Here is a 21,324-nt window from a genome sequence, read left to right on the forward strand (position 1 = left end):
AAAAAAGCACAATAGCGTGATACACAGTCACAATTATGAGATAAAAAGTTATAATTATGAGATAAAAAGGTATGATTATGACATGAAAAATTACATGTATGACATCCAAAAGTCAAGACTGAGAGTTAGACGTCACAATGAGATAAAAAGTCAAAATTCAGGGATTGAAACTCACATTTTAATGATAAAAAAGTTGAAATTAAGAGATAAAAGGTCATAATTATTGGATAAAGGGTCATATTAATGAGATAAAAAAATATGCTATCAGAAAGATAAATATACAAAGATGAAAAAAACACACGAAAACACAAGTTAAATATATTCCCATAATTATGAGACAGTAAGTCATAATCATTAAACTGAAGTCAGAATTAAGAGACAAAAGCTATTAGAAAAAATAACACATTTATGTCATAATTTGTGCTTGTTTTTCATAAGCATGATTAACCATGGGATTTTTATTTTATTTTTATGTATTTCTTTTGTTTAACTGGCAGAAATCAATTACAACTAGACAAGCTGATCACGTTTACTCTCTTTTAATGCAGTTATCAATCTGTTTTATTAGAATCGATGTCACCTGGCTCTATTGCCTCATATCTATTGTCATTTCATTCAACTGTCTTAAAATGTACAATAATATTTATATATATTGTGTTTTTGTGATGTTTTCAGGGCATCAATCGAAAAAGTGAGCCTGCTCTCAATGTCCGTCCCTGTATAAATACAGGTAATGATGATGATGATGACACAGGTGGCCTTTGAATGATCCAGAGCACTTTAGTGTCGAGCCGGTGAGATGCAGAGGCCTTCTCTGTTACGACTCGTTGTGTCATTTAGGCTGCCTGAGCATTTAACACCAACAAACAGAGCAAAAAGGTTGGTGACTGATCGTATATGTACAGACAAAAGCACGCTGTCATGTCTGATGTGTGTCCTGTGATAAGTATAAATATGTGTACATACTTGTGTGCACACTCATATGAGTGATGTGTGTGTTCCTCAATGACCATTCTCAGACATTCACCAGGTTGTTGGTATTAAACTCACCCAGGAGGACACCAGGGGGCAGTCATGCTCTGTTTCTGATGTTGGACACAAATCTTATCATACATTTGGAGGCGTTGTAAAATAAAAAGACAGCAGGTATTTTGGAAATAATACAGGATTTTTAAAAATGTTGGCCCTTTTTATGGCCATGTGACCATGATGAGAGAGAGGGGGAAAGACGTGGGGCAGAGGGACACAGGTCGGATTAAGTGCGGCGCAACAGATCATATTATGGAAAATTGAATGAGCGATAACTATAAACCAAACACAACACCACACAATGGACATATTTAAGATGACAACAATGTACATGTCATAGTCTGTTTATACTGATGGCATCAGCAGAGGCTATATGACACACCAGATGGGTCGCAGTTTAATTAAGTTTGTTTAGTTGATCCGTGACCATACATACAACCTGTTTACTCAAATGCTTGAGTCAAGAACCTATACTATATCCCAAAAGAGGTAAAACCAGTTCTATAAACAGACAGTGACCGGGTTCAGTGGTGTTTAATAGAGGGTCATGATCATAGGGAGCAAGAAGGGTACAGAGCATCACAAGACGGGTGGGGGTGGATTGGATGGAGGGAAAGAGATGAAGAGGATGTGACTAAAGGCTGAGAGACATGGCAGAGTGTGACAACAGGAGTATTACAAGATATAAAGTTATATTCAAACCTTTTTTCCAGCTTGTTATTGCACTACCTTGTATTTATATGATTTATGTGATACTGTTTGCATTTCTAAAAAAGTAGAAAAGAAATTATAAAAGACCAAAACAGCAGAGAGAGACTGAGATAAATAAGACACAACAATAAGCGCAAAAAAACAAAGAAAGACATATATCAGTAAGTCACCACGTGTGTTATAGACACTAAAGTTGCTTCAAGAATGGACCGAATATTTCCCAAATCTCTGGAAGGAGACACATCACAAAAGGCTGATTTCTTTCCAGTCAAAGAAAGAAAAGAATGCCTCTTATCCAGTAGGTATGAGAGGGAAGTACAATTGATTTCCAGTTTGTAAATATCAATCTTCTAGCCAGTAGGATGATCAAGGCTAAGACCTCTTGTTTGGTTGTATACTCTCTATGGCGAGGAAAGGCAATGTGGGGGAAGACGCCAAACCAAACACTGACGGCATTTGATAAGAGTATCAAAAATCTCTGTTGATGTCATGGATGAATGTATCCCTCGCAAGTTTGTAGACAACATTTTATTGGATGATCATATCACTTTGGGCATATTCCCTACTAAGATAAACTTTTTTTTTGTTGATCAAACAGACATTGATGACGGGTTTTTTGTTACAGTAAATAGTACCACGCTTGTTTCTTTTAAAGACTGCTCTAATCTTTGTATTGTTTGGAACCTGAGAAAATGTCCAAGCACGCTGCAACTATTATGAGTTATTTTTAGGTGAAGTACGACTCCTACCCAGGTCTCTCCTCCGTCACCTGTCACAGTCAGCTACCATGTGCTCCTCTAGAGCACTCGACCGTTGCCCTGTTTCCAAGACCACCAGCTAAATTAGGTGAAAGGCTGAGGCAGTGTTTAGAAAGAATCACTGCTACAACATATAGTGCATGGTGGGTTTTTCAAATCTTTATACTTCTTATTGTGTGTGTTTTTAATTTTTTTGGGATAATTTCTTTTTCAACATCATCTCTTGGTTTCCTGGTGTAGCATGTTCTTCTAATGAAGGGCTGGTGGGGACAACTGATGCATCTGTCAAATGACTTAAACGAGATGGGCGTAGTTCTGTCCAGGTAAAGAGTTCTGCTGTTGTTTTTTTTTCTAAAAAACCTAAATCAGTCGATTGGAGTGGCCTTCATAAACTGGTGTTGTGTTTAGTTTTTGCTGTATCACTGTGTTTATTTTGCACGTCTCTGTATGTTTGTCTCCGTGTTCATGCCAGAGTGAATAACAGTTGCAAAGCGGCCTCTAGAGAGCCTGTCAACACATCCCAGACAGCGGGCAGCATCTGTGACAGAGACGTCAATAGCACAGGCAGTGACCATTCCTCCATCGTACCTATTGGGAGCAAAGGTAAAGGGGGTATTTTTACCTTTAACTCTCTCACAAAAAAAATGCATGCACACATAACTACACACAAGCAGACACACCGCAACACTCTGTGCTTCTCCCGCCTGCAAACAGTGTGCGAGCCAGAGGAGGTGCTGGTTCCTGCTCTTCCAGAAACAGCTTGTGTCGAGCGAGGCTACATCACCCCGCAGCAAGCGTACAACCTGCTGAATGCAGAGGAAGGCCACCCGGCCTTGCATGATCCGTATTATATTCTCATCCTGGACTGTCGCAGCGCAAAGAGGTGAGTGCTATAGATGCAGAGGCTCTGTCATATAAACTGAGCTACAGTGAAATCAATCGTTGCCAGCTTTGAATAAACACATCTATCTCACCAAGCACTGATCACTGGCTGCTTTACAAATATAGCATGTATTTATATTAACCGGTACATTGCATCACTTTGCGTCAGTGTTCCTTTTGTTGTTTAGGTGAACCTGGGAAGTTTTTCTACTGAGCCATAAAGGGGCCTCAAAAGTAATAAGGGTTCTAGTTACCCAAAACAGAGCAGAACCACATGAACACCAACAATTAACATATCCAACCTAAAAGTAAAACAAATAGTGTAAAAATCCCAAATAAATTCACTATTACCTTCTTGTTTAGTAAAGTTTGCTTATATAAAATCCCCAGCTATTTCAGGGAATGATTTCATCCTTTTCAAATAAATGAAACAACTAAATGAAACACGCGTTTAATGATACGATATAGATCTTTAGGAGCAGGCTTGGGAGGTAAGAAAGTAATGGGAGATTAACACATTGATGATTTTGGTCTTTTCAGTTAAAGAACATATAGAATATCACCTCCCTCCACCTCTAAGAAATCTGCCACAGAAGAACGAGTAACGTGGATGTTGCAGTTATGATCCATAATCTATGTGTGTGTATATTATGAACGATTGTGTGTGTGTGTGTTAGGTACAAGGAGAGCCACGTGGTGACAGCGCGCGCGGCTGTGACGGTGATCCACCCTCAGCTGGGCTGTCTGATCAGCTCTATAGAGCTGCAGAAATATTCAATAATACTGCTGTACGCAGAGGAGGGATGCAGCCCAGGTATGTACCATGTACCATCACAAGTAAACACAGAACATATATGGACATGATGCTGTGCTTGCATTGTTACTACTTAATGGGCTCTCATACTAGCTGTTTCACTAGTTTTTAAAATGCTCAGGGAATTAACTCTGGATATCTTCGCCTTATTTTCTTTTGCCTTTGTTTGTAAAGCATTTTAGTCAGCTCATGTTTTAGATGTGCTGCAGAAATAAATATGTCTGGACTTGCCTTGGCTTGACTCGCATCGAGGCTCTATGGATGGCAATCTCAGTCTGTCCACTGGTCCAGACTGATGGCTGTAGACTCCTGTTGAAATCTACTTGTGTGATTGTACTGATCTTTTTCTTCCTGTCTTTGTTCTGTCACTGGGATTGTTTCTATCTGTCTCTGTGTTTATTTCAGTGGGCAGTGTAAAAGCCAGGGCGGACTCCCCAGACCTCCAGCGCTGTTTCTTCCAGCTCAATGCTTTGGGGATGGACCCTGTCATCCTGCTGGGGGGATTCTCAGCCTTCAATGCCCTCTACCCTTTTCTCTGCTCATCACGAATGGTCCTGCTGGAACCAGAGCGACACACCCTCACCATCTATCCCTCAGAGATCCTGGAAGGAGCTCTCTACCAGGGCTCTGTCTCCCAGGCCTCTGACTATGGCATCATCAAGAATCTTCACATCACACATGTGGTCAATGCCACTGCCAAGTGCCCTGATGCTTTCCCCAACATGCTCTGCTACCTGAGGCTGCATCTGAGTGATGACTCTGAGCAGAACCTGGTGGAGGCACTGCCGCTGGCATCCAGGTTCATCAATGCAGCGCTGAAGGCCGAGCCTGCCGGCCGGGTCCTGGTCCACTGTAGTATGGGCAGAAGTCGCAGCTCAGCACTAACGCTGGCCTTCCTCATGGAGCATCGGAGCTGGTCGCTGCTTCATGCCCTGCGCTGGTTGAAGGAGAGGAGGGCATGCACGGCACCCAATGTGAACTTCCTGCGTCAGCTGCTGACCTATGAGGAGCAGCTGTTTGGGAGCAGACTCACCTCCCTGGATGACATTCGCCGATGACTGGAAGATGAGGATACACTGGATATTTTTTCATACAGTTGAAATTGAGAGAAAGTTTATGATATTGGTTTTCTCAAGTTATCAAGTGTCAAACTGAGAGTGTACAAGCAGAGGTGGATTTTGTACTCTAAGAAAGACTTTCAGTGACTGGATAGGAGTAGACCTATTTCCCTTACAAAGTCCAAAACTGTCCAAAACTGTCCTATTCTCACCACCATGCTGATGGAAAGTCAACATTTCTGGAGCTTCACGGCAAAGCCACAATGCAGCACTCTCCTAATCACCAAGTGATTGGTTTAAAAACATGAACATGCACCTCATCGAGCATGACACACCAACTTTAGACGGGGAGCACACTAACGCTTCTGGCTGAGAAAGTACAGTGAAGATTTCGGCTTTAAAAAAGGGTGCAAATAACTTCTTTTCAAATCAATTTTGGTTCTCTGGGATTCTGGACACTTGGATTACGCCAGACGAGCTGTATGGAGCCAATTTATGTTTATTTTCAGTCTTACTTACATTTCAAAACCCCATCTGTTTGGAGAATGCTGCAACGCTGCTTTGCTGTGAAGCTCCAGAAATGTTTCGAGGACTACAAAACACCGCCCAACTTTACATCGGCATTGGGGTGAGTAGATAATGACTGAGTTTTCATTTTTTTGGGGGTGAAGTTATCCTTTAATCCTACCTGTGCTATGCTTCGATAACAGTAATCATAAAGATATTTACATTTGCGACCTCTGTGTGAGTCAGTACAACATAAATCCTGTCATGACATTTATACTCGGGTGATATTTGATAGAAGATATAGATTAATAAAGTGCATTTATAGCATTTCACACAAGAACTATTGCTTTTACTCAACGTTATTCCACGAGGTGATGATATTCTAATACTGAGTCATGCTGCCTGTTCATGTGGGAAAGTATGTAAAGGCTGACTGGACGGAGTCTTGAAAATAGGCAGTGTTTATAACAGAGACATACATACAGTCTGCAGTGTTTATGTAGAGCATTTGCTAGTGCTAGATTTGTTACATCTAGCGTAGGAGAAATATTGCAGGGAAGTGTATACTCCTCACACAAACACACACACACACACACTTAGCTCCACCCTGTTGAACTCAGTAGCAGGCAGCAGGAATTCCCTCCCTCCAGTCACACATTTGGTTGGGAGGAAGGAATTTTCTGGAATGTGGCATGAACGGAGGAGGAGACAGCAGGTTAAAATTGTTTTAAAATTTTGTTTTTTTGTGTGTGTCTTCGGCCAAAGTGAACATTGCAAAAACTGCATAAAACATCACTTTGCATGGAGATAATGAACCTAAAGGCACACATGCCTTGTTGTCAAAAGCCTTATGCCAATGAATATAAACAGTGAAAGGAGACATTCTAGCATTGGCCAGAGAAAAGCCAGAGAGCAAATATGAGTTTTTGCAGCACAATTCAACACGTGGCAGCGCGAGGGTGACGTTATAGACGCAATTTTAAACCCCAAAAATAATCATCTGTGTCTGTCTCAGCGCGGGTCAAACCCGGGATAGACACCTCCCCATTGCAATTTACAAACGACAACCCCTAAAGTCCCGAGCAAGAAAGAGGAGGCTGTATGAATGTGAGAATCTGCACGTAGCATTCAGACTCGGGCTCTCAGAAAAGCCAGCCCCTGACCAGCAGATGGCCAAAAGTGCACCGAAACATCACAGATAGTGGACGAGGCACCACCGACCGGGGCTGTTCATCTTATCACCGTTCACTGCACCGAGACCAGGGGATCCGATCCGGGGTCAGTTCTCTCCAACAGGATGCTCTCGCTAAGGTAAATATCTACTCTTAAAAATCAAAGAAGATGGCAAAAGCTCGTCTAAATAAAACCTTTGCAGCCCTTTTTTAATGTCAGCTGTCATGTCAATTCGCATTTAATGGCCGTCTTTGTCTTTCTATTATTTTTTTCCCTCCCGTGACGACCGTTAAACACTCGGACCGTCGCTTAGTTACGTTATTCCACTACTAAAGTTGTTAGCCGGCTAAAGCTAGCTGAAAACTAGCTAAACCTGGAAGGAACTTTTTTTAACAAATGTAGTGGTTTTCTGGATTAGCGGAGAAAAAAGACGAGGCTGAACTGATTTAAATGAACTCATTTACCCAGAGCGGAAAATAGCGAGAAAAGTAAACCAAGCCTGAGTTTCGTCAGTGAAATTAGCATCAATGGCATTCCTGTGCAATGCAGCGTGGGATGCTGCTGCGTCTGCTGCTGCCTTCACTCTGCCCCACATACAGTACCCTGAATAACAGCTTAAAACACATGGGTTCTATGTGTTATTCAAGACATTTTGTACATTAACACTGACAATATCTACCACAGTATACACCGCAATGAACCACAGTAGGAATAAAAGCTAATATATTAACTTGAAACTTGTGACGTTTCGTTTTCTTTTTCTTTTTTTTTTTTTTTAACGAGATATAGTTGTTGCTTTGCTAATTATCTAAAGACCTTTGGGAGTAAATAAAAGCATTAAAAAGCTCCCCCCTGCTGTCAGTCAGCTTGCAGGGGTTACAGACGGGTTATCGCAGGTAAGTAGAGACGGACTCCATTGGGCAGTGTTCAGTCTTCACATGAGTTTCCCCGGCGGGGAGGGGCGAAGACGTGGCAGTCCTCTTCCATCCACATCCTGTGATATCTGACTCCACAGCCTCTCTCCCCAGTAAAAACTTGGAGGAGATAGTTGTGATGGAGGCCAGATTTGCCATTGAAGAAGCCACTAGAATGAAATGCATTCAGCGAGGAGTAGTCTAGCATTTGGTCGGACCTGTAGTGAGTATTGAGGCTGAGGAAATGAACTCAATAATTAGTATTTAACAGTGATACTCTAGAGATTTTAACTCTGTGAACGGTAGTTTGTTAGCCTTTCATGGATTTACATAATTCTTGTGATGTGCTGATTTAAACTATTGTAATTTAATGGAAATAATACAGGTTATTTTATTAATTAATCTTTGCCTTTCCAAATGTCCCATGTGGATAGTGTGGATAAATGTTTATGACATGATAACAGCTGGGTTGTCTTTCTAAGCTTCTTTGGCTAAATGACATTATCTATTCACTTACATGCCACTGGAAACTGGTGGATTTTGTACTGTAAGAAAGACTTGAATGACTGGATAGTAGTAGTTGAAGACCTTTTTTCCCCACAAGTTTTAAAGCATAAGCAATAAGTGTTGGGTAGACAACAACAGGAACTAACACAACATAAACTGGCTCCATACAACTCATCCGACATGACCTAAGATCCCGATTGAATTTGAAAATACGATTATTTACGCACTCGATGCGCAATAATGCTTTAGTGAAGATTACGGCTGTAAAAAGGGTGCAGATGACGTCTTTTCAAATCAATTTGGGATCCCAGGGCTTCTGGAGATTTGGATTGTGCTGGGTGAGCTGTATGGAGGCATTTCTTTTCCAGTTGTTTTTTTTTTCCTTTATAAAACTGCAACATTTTTTTTCTGTGAAGCTCCAGAAACGTTTTAAGGAATACGTATAATTTTCCTCAAAGGGGGAAAACACTCCTCTCCTTGCTGCTTTTGGTATTTGTCTCGCCCACGTTTAGACTGCACAAGTAACTGGTTCATCTCTGGTCTGAGGGTTTTGTTTAAAGTCAATCTAGGCAAAGTAGGAAACTGGAGAAGCAACAGGAAAACATTCAGTGAGTAAATGAATAAGTCCTGCGATGCAGCGAACATCACAGCTCATTATCTTGAGATGTTCTAAGGGTGAATCGGTCCTTGCTAATCTCAACTGTGATCCTCTTTGTCCACAATTATAACATGAGGCTGTGAGGTAAAAAAAAAAAAAAAAAAAGGTCTCCTAATAAACATGTCTGAACAGAACACAGCACAATTTACACATAGTTTGAGAGGCTGGACGAGAAAAAACTTCAGGCAAATGTTTTGCAAAATAGCCTTTTCACAAATCACCACACAGTGTCTGTGACAGGTTTAACATTACATGGGCCATAGGCAATGTCCTGTGCACACAAACACTCTCACTACCACTCACTCTCACGTGTGGCGTATCACATAGTGCTGGATGATAGCTGTTACACTTTCAGCTTTAATCTCGACATTACACTGCTACAACATTATAACAACAGATACACATAAGCTGTCAGTCTGTCATTACAGTAATTATACTCTACTGAGTCTTTTTCCTGGAAAGCCAAGTGGCACAGGCGTATTTATAGTGTTTAGGACTGTGTGGCACCACAGATTTTGGAAATATGGTAGCACCAGTTCGGAATAATGGTTTGGCCTCACAATTCTTACTTCAATATACTAAATAGATTTGAATTTAAAATAATTGTATTTAGCTTTTTGATTGAAGACACAGAGCAGATTAATTTTCCTTCGTGTCTGCTGCCTGCTGCTTGACCTAAATTGAAATGTCATCTGAAGTAATTCTTTTATTTTCACTGAAGAATTTTGGCAAAGTCAGAACCTGCCCGAGCCTGTTGTCTGCTTCCAGTAAAAAGGCGTTGCAAATCTGCATGGATGCACGTTTCATGCATGACCTTTACTTAGCTACCAGGTGTTTGTGAGCGTTTGCAGGGGCTCCTGTGTGTGCAGTATGTATGTCATGGATATTTACAGTGCTGTTGGTATAAATTTACTTACTGTGTTTATAAATTATTCAAAATAAGCTTTAAAACAAACATTTTTTTGGTTTTGTTTGAGAAAGTATTTTGGTTAGGCCTCAAATAAAAATATTGTTATTATCGATAAATCTGCCCAACGTTTTTCTGGATTCTCTGAATGTTTGTTTGATAGTTCACAGCAAATTTAGCTTTAGGTCATTGTGGTCTTTACAGTTACAAACCAGTTAATACATTATTATTCTCTATACACTTGCTCCGACTTTTAGTTTAGTCTCAAAGTCAGAGACATAAGAGTAGCGTGAGAATCTGCCTCTTAATAACATTATAATGAGGACCTTTTATCTTTGTTATGTCTGACCTAAGGAGGCTCAGTTCACAAACAACACAGTACCGTCTCTACCAAGGCTTTCTGAAGTAGCAAGAGAAGAGCCTAGCTGTTCAGTTTGTTATCTTACTTGTGTTGTATATAAACTACATAATCCACTAAAGACACCCAAAGGTCATAGTCTCCTCATCTCTGCTGTCTTGGTAACAAAACAGGCATTCCCATGTGGTTAAGATCCCTCCAAGACAGAAGAAAAACTGACGTGCATATACACAGCAGCTTCAGACTTGTGTTGGAATAATAAAAAACACTTTTCCACCTCTCCTTCCTTTGTTGGTTGACTTGGAAGATTTTTTTATGACAAATGTGCTGCCCAGAAGTTCAGAAATGTTCAACTTTGGATACACTTTCAGTCCAGTTTGTTTATTTGTTAACAAGATATCTCATGTCGATCTAATGTGCTAACAGACTTGAACATTTAACACTTAAGGAAAGTTAAGCCATCGGTTGAAAATTATTAATTTTTGGTGCAGATCAGGATGCAGGTGCGTGGATAGAGGAAATTAAAAAGAGAAGTTAAAATCTCAGACAAGTATTGCATGATGTCTACTATGTGGTTTTTGATGTAGATCCAAATCCAATTGCAGATTTCTGTAATTGCACATTTTCTTTTACCACAATAACAAAGATGTTGTTGTCCTCGGAGGACTCCTCTGCCACTATTCAATTATTTCATCCAAAGTATATGAAAATGGGGGAATACTCTTAAGATACACCTGAGTCTATGCCTGCATATTTATTCTGGGGAGTCCGCCTGCATTCTCTTCTCATTCTCTGTCTGTATAGGTAAAGAGATCACAGTGCTGCTCCTCACAGGCGAGAAGCCCAGTAGTAGTTATGGCCGTGCCAGCTTCAAAGCCAAACCGGACACAGTGGCAACAACCACAGCTTTATATTTGGCTTAGTGTGGTGGTTGTTAGGCTGCTGCTGTTTTCTAGGTCAAGACCTACCCCTTGAAGACTTTTTGCTTGACCTTTTGTTGCATTTGAATATATATGTTTATTTGCATGTCTGTATTTCCGAAATGGTCAGTTCACCTTAATCACACTCAAAAACTCTCATGGAGATAGTTTTGACATAACTGCTGCTTAGACTGCTCACTCCACAGCAACACGCCTCTTCAGAAACAAAGCTAAAATTTGCACAGTGGGTCTGTGGATTATCTGGTCATAAATGGTGCAAACAACCAGGTTTTTTATTTCAGTTGGAAGGAGCAGAGTTGGAGAGAGTAAATGAGGGCAATAATTTTATAAATCAGGGGCAGGTTAAGTACAGCAGGGGAAGTAGTAATCTGGAGGAGTTGTAAGGTCTGGAATGTTTGATGTGGCTCACTGGGAGTGAGCTCAAGAAACCCAGGTGGTACATGACTAAAAGTGGAAAAAGGAGCTCCTACAGCCTGCACTATTAATTTGCTATTATATGGTTCTGACATGACAGTAAGCTCGCAAACAACACACAGAGCCTTGACAGAAGTCACCATAGTTTGCAAGTAGTGAAGGGGAGGTTATACCGAGGGCAGCGCAATTTTGGCAGCACTAAATTCAGGAGACATGACATCCAGCCGGAACTAAGGTTTTTTTTAAATGCGTGATTCAGTGTTCAAGTTATTTTAACACAACTGACTAAATGTCTCTCTCTTGCTTCAGGATGGAGCTGCCATGTTGCTGCTTATTGTTGCTGAGCTGCCTGAAATCTGTCTCAGCCGTCAATGACTTCTACACATCTATAGGTAAAACTATCAGGCAACACTCACCACTCATATTGTAAATAATTGCTCCCTCTGCTGACTTTACTGGTTCTTTTTGAATAATGCTCAGGTTTAACTATATGGAAGCAAAAAAAAGGCCACGACATTGTGGGACCCTTTAATGATCGGATGACATTAGTGAAGCCCTGTGCAATTTATCATTGCAGCATTAAAGTTCACCATGTCTGATTTGTGTCCTTCAGGCCAGATGACTGATCTGTTATACACAGAAAAAGACCTTGTCACCTCACTAAAGGACTACATCAGAGCAGAGGAGAACAAGCTTGAGCGCATCAAACAGTGAGTCCGTGGACCCAAAAAGATATTAATAGCACACACATACTGTAGGAGCCCTCAAACAGACACTTAGACAGGTATCTGTACTGCGCACAGTTCTTAATATTTATGTTAAATGATTTCATATTGTTTGTGAATCATGTGTAAGCAATTTACCTCACTCTGGACTTCCATTTTTGTGTTAGGTGGGCTGATAAGTTGGATTCATTGTCAGCTACAGCCACACAGGACCCCGAGGGCTTCCTGGGGCACCCTGTCAATGCCTTCAAACTGATGAAGAGGCTGAACACAGAGTGGGGGGACCTGGAGAGCCTTGTACTCAGTGACACCACTGATGGTAAGAAAAAAGAATCATTTTAAAATACTATGTTGCAGGGCTGCAAATAATGATTATTTTAATTGTTGTTTAACCCAAACAAAATCTGTGCTGCTCATTCATACTTGATACCTTTTAGTAGCAAATCAAGACCGTCATACGTAATCATCCGACTCTGTCATTCTCTGTCCTTTCCTGTCTGCCTCCTTCAGGATTTATTTCCAACCTGACCATCCAGAGGCAGCACTTTCCCACAGATGAGGACCAGACGGGGGCTGCTAAGGCTCTCCTCAGGTTACAAGACACTTACAGACTGGATGCCCACACCATCTCTACAGGAGACCTACCAGGTAAATGCCTACTTGACTCAAAGTTTTAACTCCAAAGACCTGTTGTTTTCCAGGAAGCATTCAGATTAACAGACATGGACAATAGATAGCAGACCATGCAGTCCTTTATGCAGAGATATTCACTTCAGTATGACGTAAGACTAAAAAATGCAGCATATTCTCTCTTTTGAGAAGCTATTTTGCATATTTCTTGCTAAAAATCTTTTTAAAATAAAACAATGAAACAATGCCAGGATTGTACATGGTTACTGTGTTGTAAAGGAGTTGGTTCAGTTTTATTGTATACCTATGTTCCCCTTCTGTATCCTCTGCACACTAGGGGTGAAACACAAGAGCCTTATGACAGTGGAGGACTGTTACGAGCTGGCAAAAATCGCCTACACTGATGTTGATTACTACCACACAGAGCTGTGGATGGCCCAGGCCCTGAAACAGCTTGAAGAGGGAGAGGAGTCCACTATAGATAAAGTGACAGTGCTCGACTACCTCAGCTACTCCATATACCAACAGGGAGATATAGAGCGAGCCCTGAAGTACACCAAGGACCTTCTTGTACTGGGTGAGTCCCTGCACGCCTTCTGTTTACTTCGATAAGATTTTAATGATGCGGAAACTGCCGTAATTTTACCAGACACACAGAGACCCTTTAAAGAAAGGAAAGCACATCAAGATTGATTATCTAAATTGTTGGAATTAAGTCAGTCAGTAAGTTGGATAAATCAGGCAGCAAATTAGACATTTGGTTTGGTTTTAACCGAATGATATGCTTAACAGAGGCCAACATTTCCAAGCCACACAGACCGACCAGAACATTCTAGACCATTAACATTGTAATGCAGAAACATCCAAGCCATTACAAGTCTGTGTTCTCCACAAACATTGTGTTGTTCAACAACCACAGTTAGATACCGATCTAAAATCTTTCTTGGTTGTTTTGTTTCCTGTATTTGGCATTATACAAAAACAGCAAAGGGCCATTCAAAGATGCAGAAAGAACTTCTTCTTAGATCTCTTCTCCTTTTATTAACTGATTGTAGAGAATTTACGGTAATTAGTGAGGACTAAAGATTAATAATTCTAGCGCTCTCTCACCTGTAGTATTGTTGTGATACTGGAATTTCTTACTTTAATACAATACCTTGAAATAAATCAATATTTAATACCACATTCAGTACCATGTGGAAAACTGACAAAGAATTTCATAATTTTATTATAAAATGAATATAACAAGGCTTCTGTACTGTGTGTGAAGCACAATAGCAAGTTAATTTACTTTTGAATGAGGTGAGGCTATGTAGGCTCCAAAGGGGTACGTGTGTGAACTTGCTGTCAAGACTTTAGTTGGTTGCATATTCTCTTGATTAATGCTGTAATTGATAATAGATGCTGCAATACATTCCATCTGAATGTCTTGATAGATGAATTGGAAACAATGTTCTGATGAAGCAGTGACCTTATACCACATTTTCCTCCAAATCAGCCCTTGAATTAACCTGCCCTGTTTATGCATCTTGTTTCTGAGAACGTTATAAGGTTGGACAGTCTAAACAGCATATAATCATGTCAGGTTGGAAGCTCCGTTATTCTGATTACAGGGGGTTTGATATTCCGAGGTGTTATTACTGTCGTTGTCACTATTTGAAATCAGCACTATTATTTCTGTTGTATTTCTGGTCCCTCATTTTCCTAGACCCAGAGCACCAGCGCGCCACGGGCAACCTGAAGTACTTTGAGTTCCAGTTGGAGAAGCAGAAAAAGGCTGCAGCGGATGAACCTCCAAAAAAGGAGGAACGAGAGAAAAGAGACGTAACTGAGAAGAAGAAAAAGCCCAAAAAGAAGCCCACCTTTCAGCTGATCCCTGAGAGGAAGAAGTACGAGATGCTTTGCCGAGGGGAGGGCATCAGAATGGTGAGAGAGAGAGGAAGAGATACACAAATACGCAATTTCTATTTTACAAAAACACACCTTGGTTTCAGCTCATTTGTTTTCTACTTTCCTTTTCTCTCACTCAGACCCCCCGCAGGGAGAGCCGGCTGTTCTGTCGTTACTATGACAACCACCACAACCCACATTTTGTGCTGTCACCCGTCAAACAGCAGGATGAGTGGGACCGCCCTTACATTGTCCGCTACATCGACATCATCTCCGACAGTGAAATCGAGAGGGTCAAGCAACTGGCAAAGCCAAGGGTAAGGGATCCTAAGTAGTTTCACATATAGCTCACACGATGCATGTATAAAACTATATTGGTCGCTTACCGTAATAACTAACTGTGATTTAGTAGGAACATACTTTCGTCTTTTTAGTTTCTGTTGTGTACTTAAGTTTGTTGAGGGGTGGGAACTCAAAGCTGTGAGGTTGGTTGATGTGATGCTGCTAGTTAGGCAAGCACACATGCACACACATCTTTGCATGTGTGTGTGTGTGTGTCTGTGTATGGGTAAATCATGTCCCTGGCTTCACAGCTACGCAGGGCCACCATCTCCAACCCCATCACAGGAGTGCTGGAGACAGCTCCATACCGGATCAGCAAAAGGTAAGTTACAGCCAGGAGACGCCAAGAACATGAGATATATGAGAGATCTGAGAGGGAGATAGTGGGATTTTTCCCCCTCCTTCTTCCCTCAGTAGCTCATACCATTTCTCCTCTGTATTCCCGCTCGTCTGTATAAATCAGCTTCACCACCCTGTCAAAGCATAAAGGCTCCTGAGCTGAAGCACAGGATCCAGCTGAGAAAGTTCAAAGCTTTTACACTTTTGTAGGCTATTACTGGTTTATGGATCAACAATAGTTTGAAATCCGCTGTCATTTTGGATCTGTTGTGGATACGTTTCTGCTCAGGAGTCTGCTACAGAAAGGTAACACAAGAAGATAGGGGACGGGGAAAATGTGTTACTTTTTCTACTAGGTGTTATTAACATAGCTGCCTTTGTGAGCCAAGAGGTGTATCAGAGGCATTCAATTACAGTTCTTCAGAAATTTGCTTTTTTAGCATTGCCTTTTGAAACACACTCTTGGGCCTTCTTAAGAAAAACTTTGACACCTAGTGACCGGTTCTGCCTGTCTTCTCTCTCCCTCTTTCCTCCTCTCACTTTCCACTCGTCCTCTTGTGTGTATCATATTCCATTGTCTTTTTTCCTTCCTTTTTGTATCCTCTCCTCCTCAAACTCTGTGTCCTTCCGCTGGGGAATCTACTATAGTTAAGGCGAGCCACGGTGCATGACCCTGAAACTGGGAAACTTACCACGGCCCAATACAGAGTCTCCAAGAGGTAAGGGGTCACAGGTTACTACAGTGCGCTCCCCTCCCCCTCCATCCGCCTCTCCGTCTTTATTTCTGTGCGCTAGTTGAAACGCTCCATCAGCCCTGCTCCCAGCAAACCCCATGGAAAAAAATAAAAGAAGGAGCAACACCTGGAAAAGTAATAATAGAGGAGGTTTTAATTTGGTTTAAGTGAAAACTTCAATGATTTCCAACACCAAACTGAGCTAAAATATAGTTTAAACCAAGCAAAACTCTCCTCTGTTGTTGCTTTTTGGTGTAGCTAAAATATTCTTTCTTCCTGCAGTTCACCCAGTGATTTAGGGATTTTTCATGGAAAATGCCCAGTAACAGTAACAACCTGTTTTCTTTCCCTCTGCCATCCCTCCCAGGTTATTTGAGATCCAAAGCTGAATCTCAATTCCCCCATTGCGCTTTCCAAGGAATGAATCTGTGTCACGTTTTCGTATGAGCTCATTACAGCTGCTGCGGTTCTACTTTCTCCTCTTCAACTTCCATATCAGCTTTAGAGATTAAGTAACAGAGTCTGGATGCACAGATAGATGTATGCTGCAAGTGTGTGGAGTGAGAGTTATTTTCCTGGCATTACCTTGTACTTAAAACAATGTTTTCACTTTGACAGATAAATTGTTAAAAGTTAAACTTACATCCCACCCTAAAAATATCAGGCTTAGCAAGCCACCAAAACCCCCACGTTTCTTTGGTTTTACTGTTCTCGGTAATTAATGTTAGGCTGTGTGGGTGTGGTGCCCCTTTGATGTGTTTGTATGCGTACGTGTTAGCCAGCATGTATTTCCATTTCAGCGAACATCAAGTGATAGAGAGAACAGACAGAGACAGACAGACACATGCACTCAGAAGAGTTTGACCGCTTTCTGAACTGGCTGCGAGACACATTAGGAGAACACAAGCTAATAAATCTCAGCTCACATTTGGTCCAGCTTTCCTTCAAACTATTACTTATATCAACAGAAAAAGGAATGACTCATCACACGTCATACATTCTCCGGAAGAGTTCCATGAGACACTGGGGGGTCGGATTCATCTTGTAGGCTCTGTGAGGGCTCAAAAAAGGGAGCAATCCATTCTGTCTTTGCTTGTGTTGGTATTGCATTTTCACTTCTATTTTAAAATTATACGCGATTTTATAGTGCATACTGTGGCCTTTTAATGGGTGAGCCAGACGGAATGCCAATTTGAATTTTACAATGCGGTCTGCAGAACTAAAGTTTTGTCATGCTTTAATAATTCACGAGAAAGACTTCAGTGCCATGCTCAGTCCAGAGCTCATTTCATCAGAAGCCTTCTGACTGGGGTGTAACAGTGAGAATGAAAGGAGGGTAGTGTCAGCAGTTAAATCCATGAAAATATTTTGCCGTAGCCCTCAACCAGACTCTTGTTAGGAATGTCCACATTTTTAACTGCACGCAAAGTTTGAAATCAGTACAACCCTGTACCCTGAGCTGATTGGAGATTCTGAATCTTCGGCCGGTTTCCTATTTTTCATTTTCTTCATACCTCCACTTCCTCTTTTTCTGTCATCTTGTAATGCCAGCTCCACTTTCATCCAGAGCTTTTCTCAGCATGTGTTCAGCATGACATTTGCCTGTTTAAGAAGAAATCTCTGCTACCCTCTAGTGGACAAATATGTGCTTCACTGATATACTTTGTAGGATTTTTCTCTTCTGTCTCAATTGTTTTGCTTTCCCTCCTGCGTCACAGCGCTTGGCTCACTGGCTATGAAGATCCAATGATTGACACAATCAACCAGAGAATTGAAGATCTCACAGGGCTGGAAATGGACACTGCAGAAGAGCTGCAGGTAAAGAGTTACTAATCAGTAGAAGGTGTGGGGTTCAACACAGTTTTTTTTCTTTTGATTTTGATTCTAGATTTCTTTTATAAATGCAAAAATGTATCCTTACAATTCCTGTTTCCCTGTGACATTCTGCTGTATACCTAATTGGTACAACTGTGAGTCTTAAATCATATTCTATTGATTTCTGTAGGTTGCAAATTATGGCGTTGGAGGTCAATACGAACCTCACTTTGACTTTGGAAGGGTAAGACTTAACAGAACATAAGATAATTTACATGTATATAAATGTACAGTAGTGTCAATAGTGGCAAAAACAACCTGATGTTGACTCTCTCCACAGAAAGATGAGCCAGATGCCTTTAAAGAGCTGGGAACTGGAAACCGCATAGCAACATGGCTCTTCTATGTGAGTAAACGACTAAAAATTCACTCAAAAACATTTTTACCTAAAAAGTTGGGGTCCATTGGTCAGAAGAGCTGGATCATTTCAATCAAACTTGTTTGTCCTTATTTTGATTAATGAAAAGGCTTTTTTGACTTTTACTACAGCCTGTCCTTGTACTGTCTTCATTTTGAACACTTATCAGTCAGTAAGTCATTATGTACATTATGAATGTACATTGTAAACAGTTTGAAGTAGTGTATGCCATATATACTGTAGCATATATTAAAAGAATATGTTGCTATTATTACTTTGAAAGCAACCAGTAACAGCTAAAGAGCGGATAGCTATTTGAAGATCCTGAAGAGGGTTTATTCAAAAATGTGATGTTAACCAGGCAATGGACTCCCTCACACCACATGGTGCAGAGTAAAATGTAGTCCCTGTGGTTTAAAAAGCTGTGTATAAACTGAGCCAATGCAATGGGTGAATGAAGCTCACTATAAACTTTCACCTTTGGTTTTGGTCAGGGAGACACCCTGGTATTACAAGAGGAACTGTCTGTCATTTTTGCTACGCTGATGCAATAAGGAGGATGTTATATTTACGTGTTTGAGGAAAGATGAGACAAAAATAGAACCAGCGATGCATTCTGTAAATAGTGCCACAAAATACAGTCAAATTATTAAATGGTTCATTACTTTGCAAAGAGAATTCAACGTGTGTTTTACAACCTGTAATCAGTCTTACACCTACTATTGCAGTCGAATCGCCATCGAGCTTTCATAATAGGTTAAGGGGAAGACAGAATTATTTGACATGATGGATAAAGTCTGACTTCTCTTTGCCTTTTTGTCTATGTTCCAGATGAGTGATGTCGCAGCTGGTGGAGCCACAGTATTCCCAGATGTTGGTGCAGCAGTTTGGCCCAAAAAGGTAAACCCTCTTGTTCCAACACTTATATAGCCAAATGAATGTCATGTGAATCAATATGTAGCAAGTAACTGCCCATTTGTTTATTCCTGTCATAGAAAGAATGTTTTTCTTTTCTCTTCTCTTTTTTTTTTTTTGTACACTTTTCTGAATCTTTTTTTTGGAATTCATTTAAAAGACCAACGCTGACATTTACCAGCTGTTCCGGGAGGGTTCGCACCACTGCTAACCTCTGCTGCCTGTTGTTTGTGTTTATACCAGGGTTCTGCGGTGTTCTGGTACAATCTGTTTGCCAGCGGGGAGGGAGACTACAGCACCCGGCACGCAGCTTGTCCAGTGTTGGTTGGCAACAAGTGGGGTGAGCTTTGTCTTGTTCACTGTAAAACCATCCTTAACTACATCTTCTGCTGGAGACAATTTAAATGCATTTTCATCTAGTGTCAGAGTGAGACCTGTTTTTTGAGTTTATAAGTTTAAGGTTATTATTTCTTTCTCTTTAGTATCAAACAAATGGATCCATGAACGAGGCCAGGAGTGGCGGCGACCATGTGGCCTAAATGAAACTGAATGATGGAAAAAGAAAATCTCTCTGCACCCACCCCTCCTTCCTTGTGAACCACCAGGACCAAAGAACACTGCTGCAGATGATACATGGGGTCCAGATAGCTCACTCCCTCACTACAAACACCCCCTTTTTTCCCTCCCAGCTGTTCTGCTCTGAGCACAGAAATTGTTTGGGTTAATGTCAAGCCCCTTTGGACAGTATTAGTGTCGCTGGGACAGATAACATGTTCTTCAGGTTGTTGGATGGTTTGGAGAAACACTCCCATGTGTCCTTCATTGAACTCTGTGTGAACTCTGTCTGTGGTGAGGTTATCTTTCAGGAGGAACCAGCTTCCTCTCGGTCCCTTTGGACCTTCAAGTCGCAGATCACCTTTTTAATTCATCGTATTCCTTTCACTTCTTTGACAGAGCACTTCGGACTGTGGTCTTTGAGAAAATAAATGTTTTTCTTTCTAACATTTTAAACAACAGGGTTGCAAAATGGCTTATTATTCATTGTGACTTTTCCATATGAGGCACATAAGATTTCTCTATTTGCTTAATTTACAGATGGTAAGAATGACTCAGCACATAAAAATTGCCAGAACTTTCTCCCAAAAAAAGGAAAATCAGACCACAGTCCAGGGTAGTGATTTGCGTGAAAAATAACACACTTTATTCCCTGTAAGTTGGGCAACGCACCAGAACTGATGCTTGGCTAAGGTCTAGATCGATGCTACACGTTTTCCACATATCACAGTGCCTCAAAGTGTATTTTTTAAAACCGATTTGAAAGGTCACACTATGTTATTTGTTGTACTTGATACATTAGATGTGTGTCCAGGACACAGTTATATGCAACCTGACTCTACAGAAAATTAACTGTTTCTCGCGTTTAACTCGTTCATCACAGTGTTGTGAAGGACTGAAATGACCACGAGCTGTCAGAACAACAGAAGAGCAATAGAATATGAACACTGGGAAATGGAAGAGTGATTACACTACATTGTGCCATGACAGGTTTAAATGCCCAGTGTTTTTTTTTTGTTTTTTTTGGTTTTTGGTTTTTGTTTTAGAGTGAATGAATGTGGTGGGTTTGTAACATTGTCAGTGGTAACCTGTGCATTTCAGAGCAAGAATAAATAGGTTTTCCAAGGAAGAAATATTTTATTTATATGTCCCAAGCCAGTTTTGTGTTGTTTTACTTTGTCTCAAATGAAAGTCTGAACTTGTTTTTTTTTTTCTACAATAAAGACTATTTTCTTGATCTCAAGTTAATAAACTGTCCTGCTGCAGTTTGTGTGGGCGGGTGTATGTGTGTGTGTGTGTGTGTGTGTGAGATGGGGAATTTGGGGGAAGG

The 21,324-nt window shown here is 40.8% G+C and overlaps 2 protein-coding genes across 4 annotated transcripts; both read left to right on the forward strand.

The window, feature by feature from the left end:
- The first annotated feature begins 2,377 nt into the window (after nucleotides 1-2,377).
- Nucleotides 2,378-6,666, forward strand: LOC115596214 (serine/threonine/tyrosine-interacting-like protein 1). Of its 2 annotated transcripts, XM_030441065.1 has the most exons (6): nucleotides 2,378-2,641; nucleotides 2,739-2,821; nucleotides 2,971-3,101; nucleotides 3,213-3,381; nucleotides 4,058-4,194; nucleotides 4,600-6,666. In XM_030441065.1, exons 1-6 carry the CDS (start codon nucleotides 2,639-2,641, stop codon nucleotides 5,250-5,252), a joined length of 1,176 nt encoding a protein of 391 aa, XP_030296925.1. In that variant the 5' UTR covers nucleotides 2,378-2,638; the 3' UTR covers nucleotides 5,253-6,666. The 2 variants fall into 2 exon arrangements, with proteins under 2 accessions (XP_030296925.1, XP_030296927.1); XM_030441067.1 differs by having other exon boundaries at nucleotides 2,378-2,821.
- A 163-nt stretch (nucleotides 6,667-6,829) lies between these two features.
- On the forward strand, nucleotides 6,830-21,242 carry p4ha1b (prolyl 4-hydroxylase, alpha polypeptide I b). Of its 2 annotated transcripts, none has more exons than XM_030441063.1 (15): nucleotides 6,830-7,070; nucleotides 11,941-12,023; nucleotides 12,245-12,341; nucleotides 12,524-12,675; nucleotides 12,867-13,004; nucleotides 13,324-13,563; nucleotides 14,695-14,912; nucleotides 15,017-15,193; nucleotides 15,470-15,540; nucleotides 18,010-18,109; nucleotides 18,297-18,350; nucleotides 18,447-18,512; nucleotides 19,356-19,424; nucleotides 19,683-19,779; nucleotides 19,922-21,242. In XM_030441063.1, the coding sequence occupies exons 1-15, from the start codon at nucleotides 7,057-7,059 to the stop codon at nucleotides 19,990-19,992; spliced, it is 1,647 nt and encodes a 548-aa protein (XP_030296923.1). In that variant the 5' UTR covers nucleotides 6,830-7,056; the 3' UTR covers nucleotides 19,993-21,242. The 2 variants fall into 2 exon arrangements, with proteins under 2 accessions (XP_030296923.1, XP_030296924.1); XM_030441064.1 differs by lacking the exon at nucleotides 15,470-15,540 and adding an exon at nucleotides 16,206-16,276.
- The last annotated feature ends 82 nt before the right edge of the window (nucleotides 21,243-21,324 follow it).

Source organism: Sparus aurata, chromosome 15 (genome assembly GCF_900880675.1).
Source record: "Sparus aurata chromosome 15, fSpaAur1.1, whole genome shotgun sequence".
NCBI lineage: Eukaryota > Metazoa > Chordata > Actinopteri > Spariformes > Sparidae > Sparus > Sparus aurata.